Raw genomic sequence first — 18400 nt, forward strand, 5'->3', positions numbered from 1 at the left:
ATTTTTGAAAGACAAGATCAGCTACCCAAAAGAAAACAGTGCTATCATTGCAGGATTTAAAAAAAATTTGTATCAAGCAACAAATAATATTAGTAAGTAAACAAATACAGAAATGTAATAATGGATATACAGAAATTTAGGCACTACCTGGGATCTCTATGCAGACCCCCTCTAGGGTCTAGGGACTGTAGTTTGAAAACCTCTGATTTATGGAAACCTGTTCTCTGGTACAATAATAATAGGTTGTAAAGCAATCATTTTTAAACACAGGACTGGAAATGGATAAAACAAATCAAAGTCATGTTTCCTGAAGATATATTCCAATCTTTTAATTCATCAGAGCAAGTTGCTCCAAGCCCTTTAAATTTAGAAAAAGAAATTAAAGAAACAAAATGAAGTTATATTTATATAAATCTTTCGCACCCTCAGGATGTCCCAAGGCACTTTACAACCAATGGATTACTTTTGATGTGCAGTTATATAGATCCCTCTGCACAGAAGTGTTTAGGAGCAACTAGATTATTAAATCCTCCATCCTAATTAGTTTATTCTCACAAATTTATTATGAATTAAAAATTTAAATCCAACTATATCAAAATTGCATGGAAACTTAACTGAATAATCTCCAAAATAGATGGTATTTAGTACTTTGTAAAGGGATATAGTTGATCAATGCAACACCATGAAACACTGTAAACGTTCCAAAGTTCTCATCAATTCAGCTGTGTAAATAATGAGGCCCCAGTCAAAGCAAGGCAGTGTAACCATAGATATGAATCATTACCTTCTGAGACTATCTCAGAATGGCAATGATTAATTCTATTAGTGTACTTTTTATACACTACGTGTGGTTTTATTACTGAGGCTTTTTTGGTAGCACAACTTGAGGTGGAAACACAAGTGTCTCCATATACAACAGCCAGTTGCATGGCACTGAACCACATCACAGGGTTTTGTAAAAAGATTTTCAATGCAATCATGGTCAACACCAGTGCAATAAGTGTTGTATGAAATTGATATGTACCATACAGCAGAGTTTGTGGGATGGGATTATTGGGTTTACATAAACCACTAAGTGTTTTATTCATGGAAAACCACACTTTGCATTAGGTATTCTATAACATTAGCACATTTTGAAAATGTTATATGAAAAAAAATAATAAATAGGAGATATGGGTGGCTTGGTCATGACTTGGACCTGGGTATTGAGCAAATCCTTCAAGTCTTCAAATGAGACCAAATAGAAAGCAGAGCAAAAAAAGGAAGATTCATACAGCGTGTTAATCAGCATGGTGCGGGGGAAAAATAAAAAGATCAATAAAGTACTGGGTTATATTATAGAGCAATAGAGTACACATGAAGAGATTGTATTAATATTTTTCTTACAATTAGACGAGCAGGGCATACACAGTGCTCAAGATGGGATGTGACCAGTGCCTTGTACTCGTATAAAGTGTTTGTCACATCCCATCTTTAGTACTGTGTACTATAGTCCTACTTCTTTAATCATAGGAAGATATTAATATTTGAGGGGGCAATGCAAATGATTCCAATTTCAGGAATTGAAGTTATGAGGCAAAATTAAAGAAGTTGGACTTGTTATATTTTTTTTAAAAAAGGCAACATTCTGAATCAACTGGCATACTTCAGCTTATGAAGGGACAAATGTTCATATCAAATAGCACAAATTAAAAGTTAGGAGGGAGAACTCAGGTTTTATTCCCAGTTTTTTGACACAATGGGTAATAGATTTGTGGACTACGTTACTAGGAAAGACCTCCAAAGTGTACAGTATAAATTAATTCAAGAAACAATGATGTGTGTTTCTGGAAAGAGAAGTAATTGAGAGAGTGAAAAAGCAGATAGATGGGATTGAGATCAATCAAAAAGAGATAGGCTTGCTGGACTTAGGAACTTACAGGGGAAAGCCATTATGTAATATTAACATTTAACTGAAAGAATGTCATAGTTCATTAGTGAATAGTACACATGATCCTAATTATAGAATATAGATATTTCACAATTGCTCATTACATTCTATTTCAAACAGAAGTAAACATTGAATTAAATAGCAATTTTAAAAAAGTGGGTTTGTTTGGTATATTAGACAGAGTCCTGTTAAACTGCTTTATAATGTCACAAAGAAGTTACTGTGGCATCATAAAGAGTGAGTAGGCAGCGAATACCAGTTTACATTTCACCAATAAAACACCATCCGCAGCAAAAATACATTTGTCCTTTTGTCGCAATCTGTATGTTTTTGCTTCGTTAAGATGAGTACTTTATCAATTATTTTAAAAATTATATTAAATAATTACACTGATGAATTTATAGTAATTTTACTTTCAGGGTTCATTCATTTACACTTTACATTTTAAATTACAATAGCTAGAAAAATGACTTCCTAATAGTCAGTCCACTATTTCATAATAAAATTTTAAAAGCATTTATTCCAGTTCAAGTTCAAGAAATGTGGCAAGCTCCTGATGTGAACCTGGTTAGTGATTCAACAAATACTGAGATCTCAAGTTTGCTCATTTATGTAACTGATCTTGAACTTAATGCCTTCTCCATTTTATCGATAGTATTGCTAAATCATGTAGCTCACAGAAAACAATGAAACTCCTGGCATATTCTTAATGAATAAATTTCATTAATAAAAGTGGGGAGATAATTGAACTAATCAAACTTAGAGAGGATAAAACCCCTGGTCCGAATGAATTGCATCCACGAATAGTAAAAGAAGTTAGGGAGGAGATAGCAAAGGCACTATTACACATACATAAAAATTCATTAGAAAAAGGAATAGTGCCAGAAGACTGGCAGACAGCTAATGTTATTCTTATATTTAAAAAGAGAGATAAAACGAGTCCAGGGAACCATAGACCAGTTAGCTTAACATCAATGGTAGGTACGATAATGGAATCTTTACTCAAAGATGTAATAGAAAGACATTTAGAGAACAAAAATTTAATAAACAATAGTCAGCATGAATTTCAGAAGGGAAAGTCATGCTTGACCAACTTTATTGAATTCTTTGAAGAAGTAATAGAAAGAGTAGACAAGAGTAATGCAGTAGATGTAATATATTTGGATTTTCAAAAGGCCTTCAATAAAGGTACCATATTATAGACTCATGACTAACGTCAGAGCATGTGGAATCAGGGGACAGGTAGCAGAATGGATAGCAAGTTGACTACGAAACAGAAAACAGAAAGTAGGGGTTAAGGGTAGCTACTCAGACTGGCAAAAGGTGAGAAGAGGAATCGGTGCTGGAATCACTGTTGTTCACAATTTACTTTAACCATTTGGATTCAGGAATCGGAAGAATAATTTCAAAATTTGTGGACGACACCAATTTTTGTGGGGGGGGGGTGGTGTAGTTAATACAAAAGGAAGAATGCGTCAAAATGCAAGAGGACATTAATAAACTTGCAGAATAGGCATGTAATTGGCGAATGAAATTTAATATAGATAAGTGTGAGGTGGTGCAATTTGGTAGGAAGAATAAGAAAGCCAAATACTGCTTGGATAATAAGAGGCTAAATGGAGCAGAGGTGCAGAGGGATCTAGGGGTACAGATACACAAATCACTAAACGTAGCAACGCAAGTTAATAAGTCCATAAAAAAGGCAAATTAAATACAGGTTCATTTCTAGAGGGATGGAATTGAAAAGCGCAGAAGTTATGCTAAACTTGTATAGAACCTTGGATGGGCCACACGGAGTATTGTGCACAGTTCTGGTCTCCATATTATGGAAATGATATCGAGGCATAGGAGAGGGTGCAAAAAAGATTCACAGAACTGAGAGGATATATTTATCAGGAAAGGCTGAACAGGCTGGGGCTCTTTTCTCTAGAAAAGGAGGCTGAGGGGTGACCTGATAGAGGTCTTTAAGATAATGAAATGGTTTGATTGGGTAGATGTAGGGAAAATGCTTCCACTTGTGAGGGAGTCCAAAACTAAACGTCATAAATATAAAATAGTCGCTAATAAATCCAATAGGGAATTCAGGAGAAACTTCTTTACCCAGAGTGGTATGAATATGGAACGCGCTACCACAAGGAGTAGTTGAGGCAAATAGCATAGCTGCATTTCAGTGGAAGCTAGATAAGCACAAGAGAGAAAGGAATAGAAAGATGTGTTGATAGGGTTAGATGACATAGGGAGGAAGGAGCCTCGTGTGGAGCATAAACACCAGCATAGACCAGTTGGGCCAAATCAGTTGTTTGTGTGTTGTAGTTTCGACATAGCTCGATGTAAAAGGAACCACAGGACTACATTTTTTGTTGCAAAACTTGAAATACACTTAAGTACTTAAAACAGATTAAAGTATCGTTTGCTTACCTGTTTTACTTTGAAAAGGAATGAAAATGATAATGAAATGTTGGTGTTTCTCTTCAGTGTACACACCACTGGATTTCTTGTTAAGGTTTTGTGGCTTCCATAGGTACATGTCGTAAAGTACAAAATTATGGAAACATGTGAAACAGCTTAAAAATTGAAGTTTATTCAAGGATACTGTAGATATTTTTGTATTTAATCCACAAGAAATAGACTTTGTCTTGCATTAAAATGGGATTTAAGGATCCATCCTCCTCTTTGCTTAGAAGTAAAGGCATAAAATTCTCAATCATCGACATTTCAACATCCCCTCGGTAATTGCGTGAGATGAGAACCTGTATCATTACAAAATTTACAATTGACAATAAGCTATGTCACTTCAAAAAATGTGGAATATTTTATTAAAGATATTGTATTGATGGTCACATAATGCTAAACTTGATGAGAGGAAATCCTATGCACATGTATTCAGAAACTAGCATAATGTACTAGGTGCAAAGTTTAGTATAATTTTGTTGAAAATCTTGTATTTCCATTGATGATTTAATAAGGTCAAATTATAAGGTAAAATGAATGACATAACAATGCTTGCATTTATATGGCACCTCATTTTGAAGCATTTTCACAATAATTAAAGTGCAATGACTTTTGTAGGCAAACAACATATTGTTTTAAGTCTGGCCCTAATGGCGCAGCACGCTTATGCTCCAATAAAATGTGCTACAGAGAGTTAGGATCAGGTTTGTGGCTGCAATTCTCCGTCCAGCAAATTTCAGATCTGAGGAAAGGTTCCACTTCCAGACAGGGAAGGAGAAAAAAATAGGACCAATCACTTCAGGCTGCTTGCTAGCCTCCAGCTCAAGAATAGAACTAGGAGCAAGTGGCCGGTCTGGTCTCCCCTTAACCATTTGTTTTTCTACAGTAAATAGCAGATTTTAAAAGGAATAAACATTCCACAGAGAAACAAAATCACAACAATCTAGCTACACACTTCAGAGAACACATTTCAGCATTTCATATTCCATTAGTGGTACAATCAGGATTTAAACCTTAATTAATATTCACAGAAACCTGCCTTACACAAACCAAACCTACAGATCAACTAAAATTAATCCAACTGCTGCATAAGAACAATTGCATACTAAAAAAGCAATTTATTTGATATCTTGTAAATTTCTAATTTATTGTATCACTGTATGATCCAGGCTGAGATAGCTCATCCATTAGTAGAAAAGAATAAAATATACTGCAGGTTAAAAGTACTTTTTACTATTTAGCAATATATACATGGCACAAACCTACCTGTCCTTTGTTATCCAAAAAGTAAATGGCAGAAAATGCCATGTCTGCAAAGTTTCCAGCAAAACGATACTTAAGAAGGGTTAAGGGCTTTTCATCCTGTTGTGCATATATGTGCCCTAAAAGAACACAAGTCAGGAAGGAAATACTAACTTTTAAGCTTCAAAATCAATAGGACCCTGACTGGAGTGGGAAGAGGGCAAAAATAAAAGCAAATAGAGATAGAAACAAGCAGGTTGTTACTTTGGCCTATTGATCAACCAAAATGTGCAAGGCTTTGAAATAAAACTTGTGTGATGTTTGATAATACAACATTTCACAATATAAGAGCTGACATAATTAATTGCTTAATAATTAAGGAATCATCACTAATTTTCTGGTTTGATCAAATTGGTAATATTCAACTTGATGTCATGCAGAAATATCAGAGTTCATTGCCCTACATTAAATATGTGCAAGGTTGTTGAGAGCTGGGAAACTAACCACTCAGTCCAAACAACATTGGGAACAGAAACCATTAAGAGTCAACCACCATTTTCATTACAATAATATCATGCATCATGTATTTTACAAAAGGGACAATGTTTGCTAATCATTTTATTGCAACAATACTCCTTTATACTCCACACAAATCTCAGATTTTTTTTTTTTTTTTTTAAGATCTTCAATCTCTCCCCCCAGAAATCGAAATGGGATCTTTAGCATAGAAACATAAAAAATAGGAGGATGTTGATTACTCGGCAGTTTTTGTGGGAGTCTGGAAAATTTGCAAAATTATCTTAAAATAGGAGAAGAGGACCTCGGAGTAGAAATTGGTTATGGGAGGTAGTGCAAAACAGGCGGCAGCAAATCAGCAACCCATTTTATACTCCGCCTGATTTTTCTCCCCACAAGAGAATCAGGCGGAATGTAAAATGGGCGGTCGATTCACTATCGCCTGCTTTGTGCTACTGGCCAAGACCAATTTCCACCCAGTCATCTATTTCCATATAAACAACAAATGGAGGGATACAAGGGGGGTATTCAAGCCATTTATCTAGCACAGGAAAATGGAATAAGGCTGATTTCTAGATTTGGAGGACTAAGTCATGTGGAAAAACTTGGGGTTTTTCAGTCTGAAAAGGTGACCACAGAGGCAAATTTGAATAAACAGTAGAGAAAATGGTAAATCTCAAGATGAAGTTCAGGCTAAACCAATAGTAGAATAAAGGACATAGGTTCAAAACAGTGAAAAGCAAATTTAGTGCTGATACCAGGAAGTTCTTCATACAAAGAGCAGTCAGCATGTGGAATGGACCTTTGGGTAAGGCAGTAGAGGTAAAACTCCTGGAATCATTTAACAGCTGTGATGGGGGACTATAGATTTTTTCTGGATGGGTAAGCCCAATTGCCTTCTTCATTAGTATCAATCTTGTGATCTTTCTGCAGTTTCTGAGGTTCTCCTGCTTGTTGCATGTCTGCAAGAACCCCCATCCTGCTGTGTGCCTCCAAACAACTCTCCATTGATTTTTAACCTCTCCTAAAAAGGTGTAGGTTCCATCTCTCCCCTTGATTATCTGTTTCATCTCGCGGATCTCCCCAGTTAATATGGCCGATTGCTTATGGTAGCTCCAAATCTTGCATCACTCAGCTGAGCACACATTTCACAAAATGGAGAAATCCTGCCCCAGTTGAATATCAAGTGCTTAGTACAAACTCAGAAAGCAGAACTGTGTGTTATATATATAAAAAAATCAAATCTATCAGACTGCAATTCCTGATTCACAGAATGGGGGAGGGAGGGGAGGGTACACCATAGATGATTGCTCGTTGAGTTGCAACCCAGCAACAGACAGGCAGATGATAAACAAATGGGTGCAACTAGTGCAATATCAAAAACAGGTACTCCTGATTTTCAGTATGTCTGCAGCCCAAACATTCTGATTAAATATAGCAAGTGGCTGACATACATTAATTAATGGGGGTGATTCTGCAATCTGGCCCTTCCAGGAAGCTCATCTGAGGCAGTCGAGAATGTGCAGCTGTAATTTTCTGTCCACAACATGATTACGCATATTAGAGGTGATTCCATAATTCGACTAGGAGTGCCAGATTGTGGAATCACTCCAATCTGTAATCATATTAGACATTTTGAAACTACTTTTAAGTAAACTCTAACCTTCATACGTACAGGCATCACAATGATATTTAAATATATTGTTTTCCCCCATTTAACATAATTTGACACATCTTGGGATTGATACCGCATGTCTAGATATTACATCACATCATTGTTAGGATAAGTGGATTTAAGACCATAGCATGGCTCCAGAACAAATCTATCCAGGTTTCATGTCATTATAGCACAAGGCTGCACATCAATAACAGCAGTAACCAATACATAAGCATTGCTTTCATTCTTTCAAATTTATTTCCACATTTTGTTTACTTTACACAGACTAACTTGCAAATTGCTCCTAAAAAGATTGCCATGGTTGAACTAACCATTGCATTGTGTTTAAGAAACACAACAATACAAGACACCATAACAGTTCTCATGGAGAACAGCTGTGGACCCCAAGCATATTAGTGCATTCCCACTTTTATGGAAGCTCATCTGAAATGGTTAATGAGCAATGCAATTGATCTCAACTATCTCTCCCTTTCCAGTGGGTTGGACAACCAATACATGTCAACTGTAGATAGTATTTTGAGTCATCTCATGCCTTCAACCATTTCTGATATATGAGACAGGAAATCATCAGAGCAAAAAAAAAGTGACATTCCATAATTGCATGAAGGTACAGGAGATAGCAAAAATAGATTCCTCCTATAGTGGGCAAGTAGGGTCATGAGTAATCCAGAAGAGCAAATTTCTATTATTCAGACTATTCAAATGCTCTTGACTTTGAAAAAGAAACATTATATAGTTGCAGGAAAACAAACAACTTTTGAGCTGTAAAGCAGATTTTGACATAGTTGCAAACGAGGGTGACAGGTTTCTGTGGTAAACATAATTAAAATTTATTGAAAAATTGCTCAATAATTTTTAAAAGCATCCTGAAATAAATGCACCAGTGGACTCCTGCTCAATTTTAATCACTTCTTTCTTTCTTTCTATCTGCCAGACCATCCACACCGCCTCCTCAAACTATAGAAAATGGCCTCAAATTGTGAAGATGCTAAAGGACGAGATGAATACTTTTTACCGTGTGCCCTATTTCTCATCCACATGCTGCCCCTCGGCAACATCATCCGAAAACACGTCAGGTTCCACGTGTACGCTGACAGGTACGCTCACCTCCCTTGACCCATCCACTGTCTCTGATTTGTCACACTGCTTGTCCGACATCCGGTACTGGATCAGCAAAAATTTCCTCCAACTAAATATTAGGAAGACCGAAGCCATTGTCTTCTGTCCACGCCGCAAACTCCATTCCCTAGGCAACGACTCCATTCCTCTCCCTGGCCACTGTCTGAGGCTGAACCAGACCATTCGCAACCTTGGCATCCTATTTGACAGAGATGAGCTTCCGACCACATATCCACTCCATCACCAAGACTGCCCCTGCCTCAGCTCATCAGCTGCTGAAACCCTCATCCATGCCTTTATAACCTCCAGACTTGCCTATTCCACTGCTTTCCTGGCCGGCCTTCCTAATTCCACCCTCCATAAACTTGAGCCCATCCAAAACTCTGCTGCCCATATGCTAATTCGCACCATGTCCCGTTCGCCCATCATCCCTGTGCTCGCTGACCTACGTTGGCTCCTGGTACGGGAACATCTCGATTTTAAAATTCTCATCCTTGTTTTCAAATCCGTCCATGGCCTTGCCCTCCCTATCTCCGTAACCTCCTCCAGCCCTACAATCCTCCAAAGTCTCTGCGCTCCTCCAATTCTTGCCTCATGCGCATCCCCAATTTTAGTCGCTCCACCATTGCTGGCCGTGCCTTCAGTTGCCTAGGCCCTAAGGTCTGGAATTCCCTCCCTAGACCTCTCTCTCCTCCTTTAAGACCCTCCTTAAAACCTACCTCTTTGACCAAGCTTTTGGTCACCTGTCCTCTTATCTCCTTATGTGGCTCATTGTCAAATTTTGTTTGATAATCGCTTCTGTGAAGCTCCTTGGGACATTTTACTATGTTAAAGGCACGATATAAACGCAAGTTGTTGTTGTTCAGGGACAGAGGGTGCGAGAAAGGGAACATGGTCCTTTAGCAGTGCTTATTATAAATTTAAAATTTGAATTGGTTAGATAGCTCAAGAAACTGACCACCTGACTTGGCTGTAACTCAAACAACTTCATTAAAGCATCTAAAAGATAAAACAGAATTATAAATAAAACAACAGGGCATAGCCTGAGTAACCCACACCTCAAGAAAAGCAACTCTTACTGCACAGCAGTGTGACATTTTCTCCACTTTCTATCCTCTAAAGAGCATGTATGCCACAAGTTCATGTCCACTGGCAACTATATTCAGATTTTCTCAACTAATTTTACTTGTAGCTGTTAGCAGCCAATAGAAGTCTTAGTCCATATTCTCTGGACTGAATCTGAAACCATGTAGCAGGGGTGAAAGGACTGTTCCAATCTACAGTGCCCCTCAATCCAGCATCAGAGAAGATCTTCATAGCTGGTGTTTAGACTAAAACTTAAAGGGTCTGGCTAAAAGGAACAAGTGTTCTAGTATATTTATACAATTCTAAGATGCACTTTGTTATCTGACCCTCAATGTGTTGTAAAACGCATCTATAATCCATCAGATTAATGCATCATCCGTTTTTGGATGAGATGTTAAATCAAGTCCAGTCTGCGCTGTACAGTGAATGTAAGAAATCCCATACTTTATGCTACTTGAAGAGGAGGATTTCTCCTGGTGTCCTGACCAACATTTATCCCTCAACCAACACAACCAAAAGCGGATTAACTGGTCATTTATCTCATTGCTGTTTGTGGGACCTTACTGCACGCAAAGTAGGTACTGCATTTCTCTACATTACAACGGTGACTACATAAGGTCATGAAAGGCGTTATGTAAGTGCAACTTCTTTCTTTGTTAATGATCCTTGAAGACTGATTTTATAAAGAGACGTTTCTCAATGCAACTTCAAGTTAGAGCACGTAGTCTTGGAATTGATTATTATTACATTCAGTTGGTATCTGTATGTAGCTTCTCTATTACACAGATTTCTCTATACAACTCAAATAGTGAAAATGTTATGGGTTAGATGTACATTTCCCACGCTGTTCTCACTGATCTGCAGTAATAATTTGGGGGGGAAAAAGTAACATTTATAAGTGAAGCTTTATTTCACAATAGGAAACCAATAGGCTACAGTGTAATTTCTTGTCAAGATTTTACTAGTGGGCTTTCCATATTACCTCGGAGACCAGAATATATGTCATATTTGTAGAACTTCCAGAAAGTTCTAGAAGCACAAGGAAACAAGTTACAACAACACAAGGACAACTTGGAGTTACATTAAGGTGGTACTGGTTTTTGTACAGAAAGTAGCACACAGCATATATATTACAAAAAGTTTAAAAGATATGAAACAAAAGAGGGCTGTAACAAAGCTTTCAGAGCCTCAAAGCTTTGGTAGAGTTCTGGCTGCTTTTCTTCAGTTCATTGCTTTAATTATGCCAAAAGTACGATTAGTGAGGTCCCTTACTTGGGCCGAGTCTTAAAAGAGTCATCCATTCTGACTATAAAGCTCTGGTAAATTTTCAGTTTCTTTTAAATAAACATGCAAAGTTTTGAAACTCACAAATAGCAATTGTTACAGTCCAAAGATTTTTTAAAAATTCCTAGACTGTTGCAACATCCTCCATTTTTTTTTACATTGTAACAGGAGCCCACATCACCACATCATTAAATTAAAAACAAAAAATAAACTAAAATACTAGATTTGTTTAAAATGGTTTCAGATATTGTAGCAGCATTACCAGTAATATTCCACAGCTGAATCATCTGGGATTAATTCCCTCCACAAGATATTGTTGTGTTTACAAAGTGCCAAAATCACAGGACTCCAGCAGCAAGTTATATTGCTTCCATAAAGCTTTAATCACGACACAAAACATGTACACAAGTTACTTGCGAGTCAGGGACAGCTGATTCCAGAACATCCCTGGCACATTTCCCCCTATTAAATGATCCAACCCTATGGCAGGAAGTCCTTTTATTAAAAAAAAAAGCCTCATAATATGGCTACACACGAGTGCATGTATCCTTTTCTCCTCAAATCCTGTAGTGCAGACAGAAGCCCATTTGCTGCTTTAAAAAAAAATGTCCTTCACGCTAGAATGCATTTTTACAGAAGAAAACGGTGCAAACATGTGTTGAGGATGCAGGAAGCATGCTATTAAGGAGTGACACTTCAAAGTAATTACTCAGCTTCAGTACTCGGCTGCATATTCTGTGCCATGAAGACCCCTGCACAGTAATGTGAACTCCTTAACAATGTCCTTTACTCGCCTCTTATTCACTCGGTCTCTGTAAAACAGTAAGCATTTATTTTCACTTTACAGCATTATACTAAAAACATAGGTCCATCAATCTATAATTATTAAGGCCTATTTACGTTCTTTAATAGGCATACCTGTTACACCTCCTTTACCATATTTACATTCAGTCTGACTACACTAGGTGGTGTTGATACCATTCATTTATTGCCTCTTCAGCTTAGCCCAAAACCATTTTGCATAGTCCCTACTTGCAGTACTTAAAAAAAAAATGAAGAGCATTTCTAGCCAATAAATCCATTTCCCTGCTCACATTTTACAGTTTGGTGCCTTAATGTGTTCTGGAGTTCTTCTGTTCAGTGTTCGCAAGAAATAAAAAAATGGCAGGAGACCTTTTTGCCTCCTACTGCTTGCAGTGTGCAAAAATGGTCAGGTCAGCACTTTGAGTCTTAAAGATGCTTTTTAATCCTTTTAATTGTTGCTCCTGCTCAGATTTCACATTTTATGCTTAGGTATTCATATTTTGTTCTCTACATACACAATAAATAAATAAATAAATAAATAATTGGCTCAACACCAGTGGTTGGTCACTTTAGTGTGTGAAAAATGTCAGCAAACCATTTAGAGTCTTACAAGAGTGTTTCAAACCTTTCAATTTTGTACATTTGCTCTTATTGTACAGGTTTGCACCTTCAGTGTACACATGGTTTCCTGTTTTTTTTTGTGTGGGATGCCGGGAAATCTGACTCACCACAAGCAATGCTACCGGACATCTGCTAGTAACTATAATTTTCACGAGTAAAATACTCCTTGTACACCATCTAAAAGCAAATCACCTTTCATTTTGTGTAGTATGCTTTTGAGAGGGGTAACCAAAGCAGCATTTCAGTGGAAAAGATGGCTTTTTAAGCACAAAGTTAAAAAATTGTTAAAATGCTTTTCAGTTGATGCCACTGTGTGAGGACTGTGTGTGGGTGTGAATGTTGGTTGGAAAATAGAGCAGGTCTTCGTGATGGATAAGAAGAGTTTCAGTAATCTGAATCCAATTCTCAGAAAGTACACGTTCACTGCTCCATTGCCCTTCAACATGGCACCAACTGACAGCAATGTGACAATTGGGTTCAAGATACATAAAAGAAGAGGGCTTCTTCGGAGACAGAAGCTGAGGTACGTTCTTAGGATTTAAAAAAAGATCTGGACTTTCTGCACTCATAACTGACCTAGCAGCATTTAATATCATCACTTAAGCCATAGATTTAAACTCAAGCCCAAACCTACAATCATATCTAGCATATTCGCTTGCAAGGAATTGCCCCAATCTCAGCCAAAATGGTGGGCACAGTAATGAAACTGTGAGCAGGAACAACTCTCTCAGCATCTCATCCACTGTACACAGAGTGGTTTACACAGTGGTACAGCATTTTAAACATCCACGTTTAAAACAGGCAGTTGCTTATATCGGCCAAAACGCGATAACCATTAGCCATTCGCATTAACATCGATTTCAAAGTTGTTGGTTAAAGCGACAGTAAGGACAGATGTTTCGGGCAGAAACATCTGTGCTTACTCACCTCTGATATCGTATTAGTGAAATGCATGTGAAAAACTGATTCATTTTTAAAAATATTTATATTGAACAAAACACTTTATGCACAATATGTATTGGGAGAAGTTGAGCTAAGCACCAGAAACTGAAGGACAAATCAGGTAGTGTATTATCTCGGAGAAATTTTTGTAGCACTCTTCGAATCCGCTGCCGGTCTCCAGAGCTTTCTATTCAAATTTCAACAAGAAATTAAGTGAATAAGTAATGAATTCAATGGGATAGATTCTACGTCCACTGCATAATTGAATGGTGCTGGCGGGGCCGTGGGTACGTTGCAGGTGAGTGAACAGAGAAGCGGGGTCGTGCTGACAGACTGTCTGCTGTCTGGTATCAGCAGAGGACCCCAGGCTAACGGCACTGGGTCAACTAACATTATCCACAGACCGTGTATGTTTTATACCAGCCATCACTTATAACGGGCAAATCGCATTCACACAAACACGCCCGTGATAAGCGGTGAGGACTGTGCCAGCAAAGCCATCCCAGGATAATGACATCCCTCAAATTTTTAAGGTAACCATGGTGGACCCATAAGATGAATGGACTGACATTTACCACAACATGGAAGGAGAAAAACTTTGCATTTTCTATACCCATTTACAAGGGGAATTGAATACATTGAGCAGTTTAAAACAAAGTTAGTGCTACGCTTTTCTAACTCTTTCTTTTGTAATATATTCTCGTCAGATCTCACTGAAGGAAACTGCTTTGTGACATCTAATGAAAGGAATCGCCTAAAGTTGCATCATTTTGTTATATCTGCTATTGGTAAAATTCCATGGGAAATATAAGCAATTTTGTCTCCATTAATTCTAATGAAAACCAATAAAAAGGAATATTTTAACTGAAAAGGTATGTGGAAGACTGAAAATATATTGGGAAACAGTTTCCCAAATATTTGGTGTATGGAACCACACAGTTTTTCTTTTAGTAAGACTTAGCTTTGGCACATGCATTCTGAACATATATACCTTAAAATCTGTTGGCTAAATGTTTCTTTTTGTCCTTGTGTAAGGCGGGCAGATGGGAAATTCTGTTGCTGCATCACTTCCTTTAGCCAAATGCTCAAGTAGGTAATACAATGCTTGTTTAAAGCAAACAGTATCTCTGCAAAATGATCCATCAGACTCCTTGGGGCTTGTCCACCAATAGCCTAGCAAACATAAGCAATTAAGTTTATTTCATCAGTGAAAGAAAGCATCAGAACTTTCATTAAGAAGCATAATAATAGTGAAGAGCTCAGGTTTCATTTATAACTGATCATTACAACACAGTATGCAGCATTTTAAAGATACAGATGTGACAATACCAGCATATAATTAGACAAAAAAGAAAGTGATGATGATGATGATGGGTTGGGGGGGGGGGGGGGGAACATGACAAATATAATTTGAACTATCAACCCAGAACAAAAAAAAGGATACAAGGCCCTGTGCTGTGATCTGGTGACAGTTGCTATGGCAATGGTGGCAAGAGTTCCCCCACCCCCTCCAGCAAATACATATTCCCAAATGTTACTTTATCTGATCTCATTGCTGGGTATTTCCAAACTGGTCAGGTTGGGGAGTTTGTCATCAAATGAACAACAGGGGAAGCTTATATTTTTCTTATTTTGCTTTTCTGTGCCCTGAAGTACGGACTAAAGGTCCATGTTTGCTTATTACTGAACTAATGATTCATAGAGGTTTACAGCACAGAAGGAGGACATTTGGCTCATCATGAAAGTGCTGGCTCTTTGCCAAAGCAATCCATTACTAATCCCACTGCCCTGCTGTTTGCTCATAGCCCTGTACCTTTTTTTAAAATTCATTCTTGAAACGTGGACGGTGTTAGGAAGGCTGGCATTTATTGCCCGTCCCTAGTTGCCCTTGAGAAGGTGGTGGTGAGCCTTCCCCTTGTACCGCTGACTTGGAAATATATCGCCGTTCTTTCATCGTTGCTGGGTCAAAATCCTGGAACTCCCTTCCTAACAGCACTGTGGGAGAACCTTCCCCACACGGACTGCAGCGGTTCAAGAAGGCGGCTCACCACCACCTTCTCAAGGGCAATTAGGGATGGGCAATAAATGCTGGCCTTGCCAACGACGCCCACATCCCATGAACAAATAAAAAAAAAGTCCATGTGGTGAAGGTGCTCTCAGTGCTGTTTAGGTAGGAAATTCCATGACTTTGACCCAGCAACGACAAAGGAATGGTGATATATGTCCAAGTCAGGATGGTGTGTAACTTTTAGGGGAACTTGGAGGTGATGGGTATTGCCATGCACCTGCTGCCTTTGTCCTTAGGTGGTTGAGGTCACGGGTTTAGGAGTTCTGCAATACATTATGTAGATAGTACTCACTGCAGCCACTCCAGACCCACAGCAAGGTGGTTGATTATTAACTTCCCCCTGAAAGAGCCTAGCAAGCCTCTCTGTTGTACAATCCCACTACAAAAAGTCATAAGAATAAAACCAGACAGACCACCCAGCACAGGCCACTAGGCACCAGAAACGACATAGGCAAAGACAAACCAAGCCCAGTCGACCCTGCAAAGTACTCCTCACCAACATCTGGGGATTTGTGCCAAAATTGGGAGAGCTGTCGCACAGACTAGTCAAACAACAGCCTGTCGTAACCACACTCACAGAATCATATCTTTCAGCCTACGTCCCAGGCTCTCCCATCACCATCCCTGGCTATGTCCTGTCCCACCAGCAGGACAGACCCACCAGAGGAGGCGGCACAGTGGTATACAGTCAGGAGGGAATGGCCCTGGGAGTCCTCAACATTGAATCCGAGCCGCATGAAGTCTCACGGCATCAGGTCAAACATGGGCAAGGAAACCTCCTGCTGATTACCACCCACCGCCCTCCCTCAGCTGATGAATCAGTCCTCCTCAATGTTGAGGACCACTTGGAGGAAGCACTGTGGGTAGCAAGGGCGCGGAATATGCTCTGGGCAGGGGACTTCAATGTCCGTCACCAAGAGTGGCTCGGTAGCACCACTACTGACTGAGCCCTGAAGGACATAGCTGCCAGACTGAGCCTGTGGCAGGTGGTGAGAACACCAACACGAGGGAAAAACCTACTTGACCTCGTCCTCACCAATCTACCTGTCAGAGATGCATTTGTCCATGACAGTATTGGTAGGAGTCCTTGTGGAGACGAAGTCCCATCTTCACACTGAGGACACCGTCCATCATGTTGTGTGGCACTACCACTGTGCTAAATGGGATAGATTCAGAACAGATCTAGCAGCTCAAAGCTGGGCATCCATGAGGCGCTGTGGGCCATCAGCAGCAGCAGAATTGTATTCCAACACAACCTGTAACCTCATAGCCCAACATATTCCTCACTCTACCATTACCATCAAGCCTGGTTCAATGAGGAGTGCAGAAGAGCATGCCAGGAGCAGCACCAGGCGTACCTAAAAATGAGGTGCCAACCTGGTGAAGCTACAACACAGGACCACATGCATGCCAAACAGCAGAAGCAGCATGCTATAGACAGAGCTAAGTGATCCCACAACCAACGGATCAGATCAAAGCTCTGCAGTCCTGCCCTATCCAGTCGTGAATGGTGGTGGACAATTAAACAACTAATGGGAGGAGGCTGCTCAGTGAACAACCACATCCTCAATGATGGTAGAGCCCAGCATGTGAATGCAAAAGACAAGGCTGAAGCATTTGCAACCATCTTCAGCCAGAAGTGCCGAGTGGATGATCCATCTCTGCCCTCCTCCCGAAATCCCCATCACAGAAACCAGTCTTCAGCCAATTCGATTCATTCCATGTGATATCAAGAAATAGCTAAGTACATGGGATACAGCAAAGGCTATGGGCCCCGACAACATTTTTAAAAATTCGTTCATGGGATGTGGGCATCACTGGCAAGGCCAGCATTTATTGCCCATCCCTAATTGCCCTTGAGAAGGTGGTGGTGAGCCGCCTTCTTGAACTGCTGCAGTCTGTGTGAAGGTTCTCCCAGTGTTGTTAGGTAGGGAGTGCCCAGGATTTTGGTCCAGCGACAATGAAAGAACGGCGATATATTTCCAAGTCAGGATGATGTGAGACTTGGAGGGGAACATGCAGATGGTGTTGTTCCCATGTGCCTGTTGCCCTTGTCCTTGTCCTTCTAGGTGGTAGAGGTCACTGGTTTGGGAGGTGCTGTTGAAGAAGCCGTGGCAAGTTGCTGCATCCTGGCTGTAGTGCTGAAGACTTGTGCTCCAGAATTATATGTGCCTCTAGCCAAGCTGTTCCAGTACAGCTACAATACTAGCATCTACCCAAAGTGGAAAACTGCCCAGGTATGTCCTGGTCACAAAAAGCAGGACAAATCCAATCCAGCCAATTACCACCCCATCGAGCTCCGCTCAATCAGCAAAGTGATAGGTGGTGTCATCGACAGTAATATCAAGCGGCACTTACTCACCGATGCTCAGTTTAGGTTTTGCCAGGACCAATCGGCTCCAGACCTCATTACAGCCTTGGTCCAGACATAGACGAAAGAGCTGAAATCCAGAGGTGAGGTGGGAGTGACTGCCCTTGGCATCAAGGCAGCTTTTGATCGAATGTGGCATCAAGGAGCCTTAGTAAAATTGAAGCCAATGGGAATCAGGGGGAAATCTCTCTAGTGGCTGGAGTAATACATAGCACCAAGGAAGATGGTAGTGGTTGTTGGAGGCCAAGTGTCTCAGTCCATGACATCGCTGCAGGAGTTCCTCAGGGC

General features: G+C 39.6%; 2 protein-coding genes and 1 long non-coding RNA gene across 7 annotated transcripts in view; 1 reads left to right on the forward strand and 2 right to left on the reverse strand.

The window, feature by feature from the left end:
• Positions 1-5928, reverse strand: part of LOC137325279 (AP-1 complex subunit mu-1-like) — a 34661-nt gene extending 28733 nt beyond the window's left edge. For all 4 annotated transcript variants that reach the window (XM_067990181.1, XM_067990180.1, XM_067990184.1 and 1 more), the window contains exons 1-3: positions 5648-5928; positions 4524-4680; positions 4349-4416 (exon numbers count right to left, since the gene is read on the reverse strand). In XM_067990181.1, the coding sequence (XP_067846282.1) occupies positions 4349-4416; positions 4524-4680; positions 5648-5689 (267 nt within the window). In that variant the 5' untranslated portion in view covers positions 5690-5928. The remainder of the gene's footprint in view (positions 1-4348; positions 4417-4523; positions 4681-5647) is intronic.
• The window catches only part of LOC137325280 (uncharacterized), a 173016-nt gene that overhangs the window by 16494 nt on the left and 138122 nt on the right, over positions 1-18400 (forward strand). Inside the window, exon 2 of the long non-coding RNA XR_010963855.1 lies at positions 8752-8914. This is a non-coding gene — a long non-coding RNA (uncharacterized lncRNA). The remainder of the gene's footprint in view (positions 1-8751; positions 8915-18400) is intronic.
• The window catches only part of LOC137325278 (importin-13-like), a 139306-nt gene continuing 131814 nt past the window's right edge, over positions 10909-18400 (reverse strand). For both annotated transcript variants that reach the window (XM_067990179.1, XM_067990178.1), the window contains 2 exons: positions 14665-14846; positions 10909-12118 (listed from right to left, as the gene is read on the reverse strand). In XM_067990179.1, the coding sequence (XP_067846280.1) occupies positions 12022-12118; positions 14665-14846 (279 nt within the window). In that variant the 3' untranslated portion in view covers positions 10909-12021. The remainder of the gene's footprint in view (positions 12119-14664; positions 14847-18400) is intronic.

Source organism: Heptranchias perlo, chromosome 9, assembly GCF_035084215.1.
Source record: "Heptranchias perlo isolate sHepPer1 chromosome 9, sHepPer1.hap1, whole genome shotgun sequence".
NCBI classification, from domain to species: Eukaryota; Metazoa; Chordata; class Chondrichthyes; order Hexanchiformes; family Hexanchidae; genus Heptranchias; species Heptranchias perlo.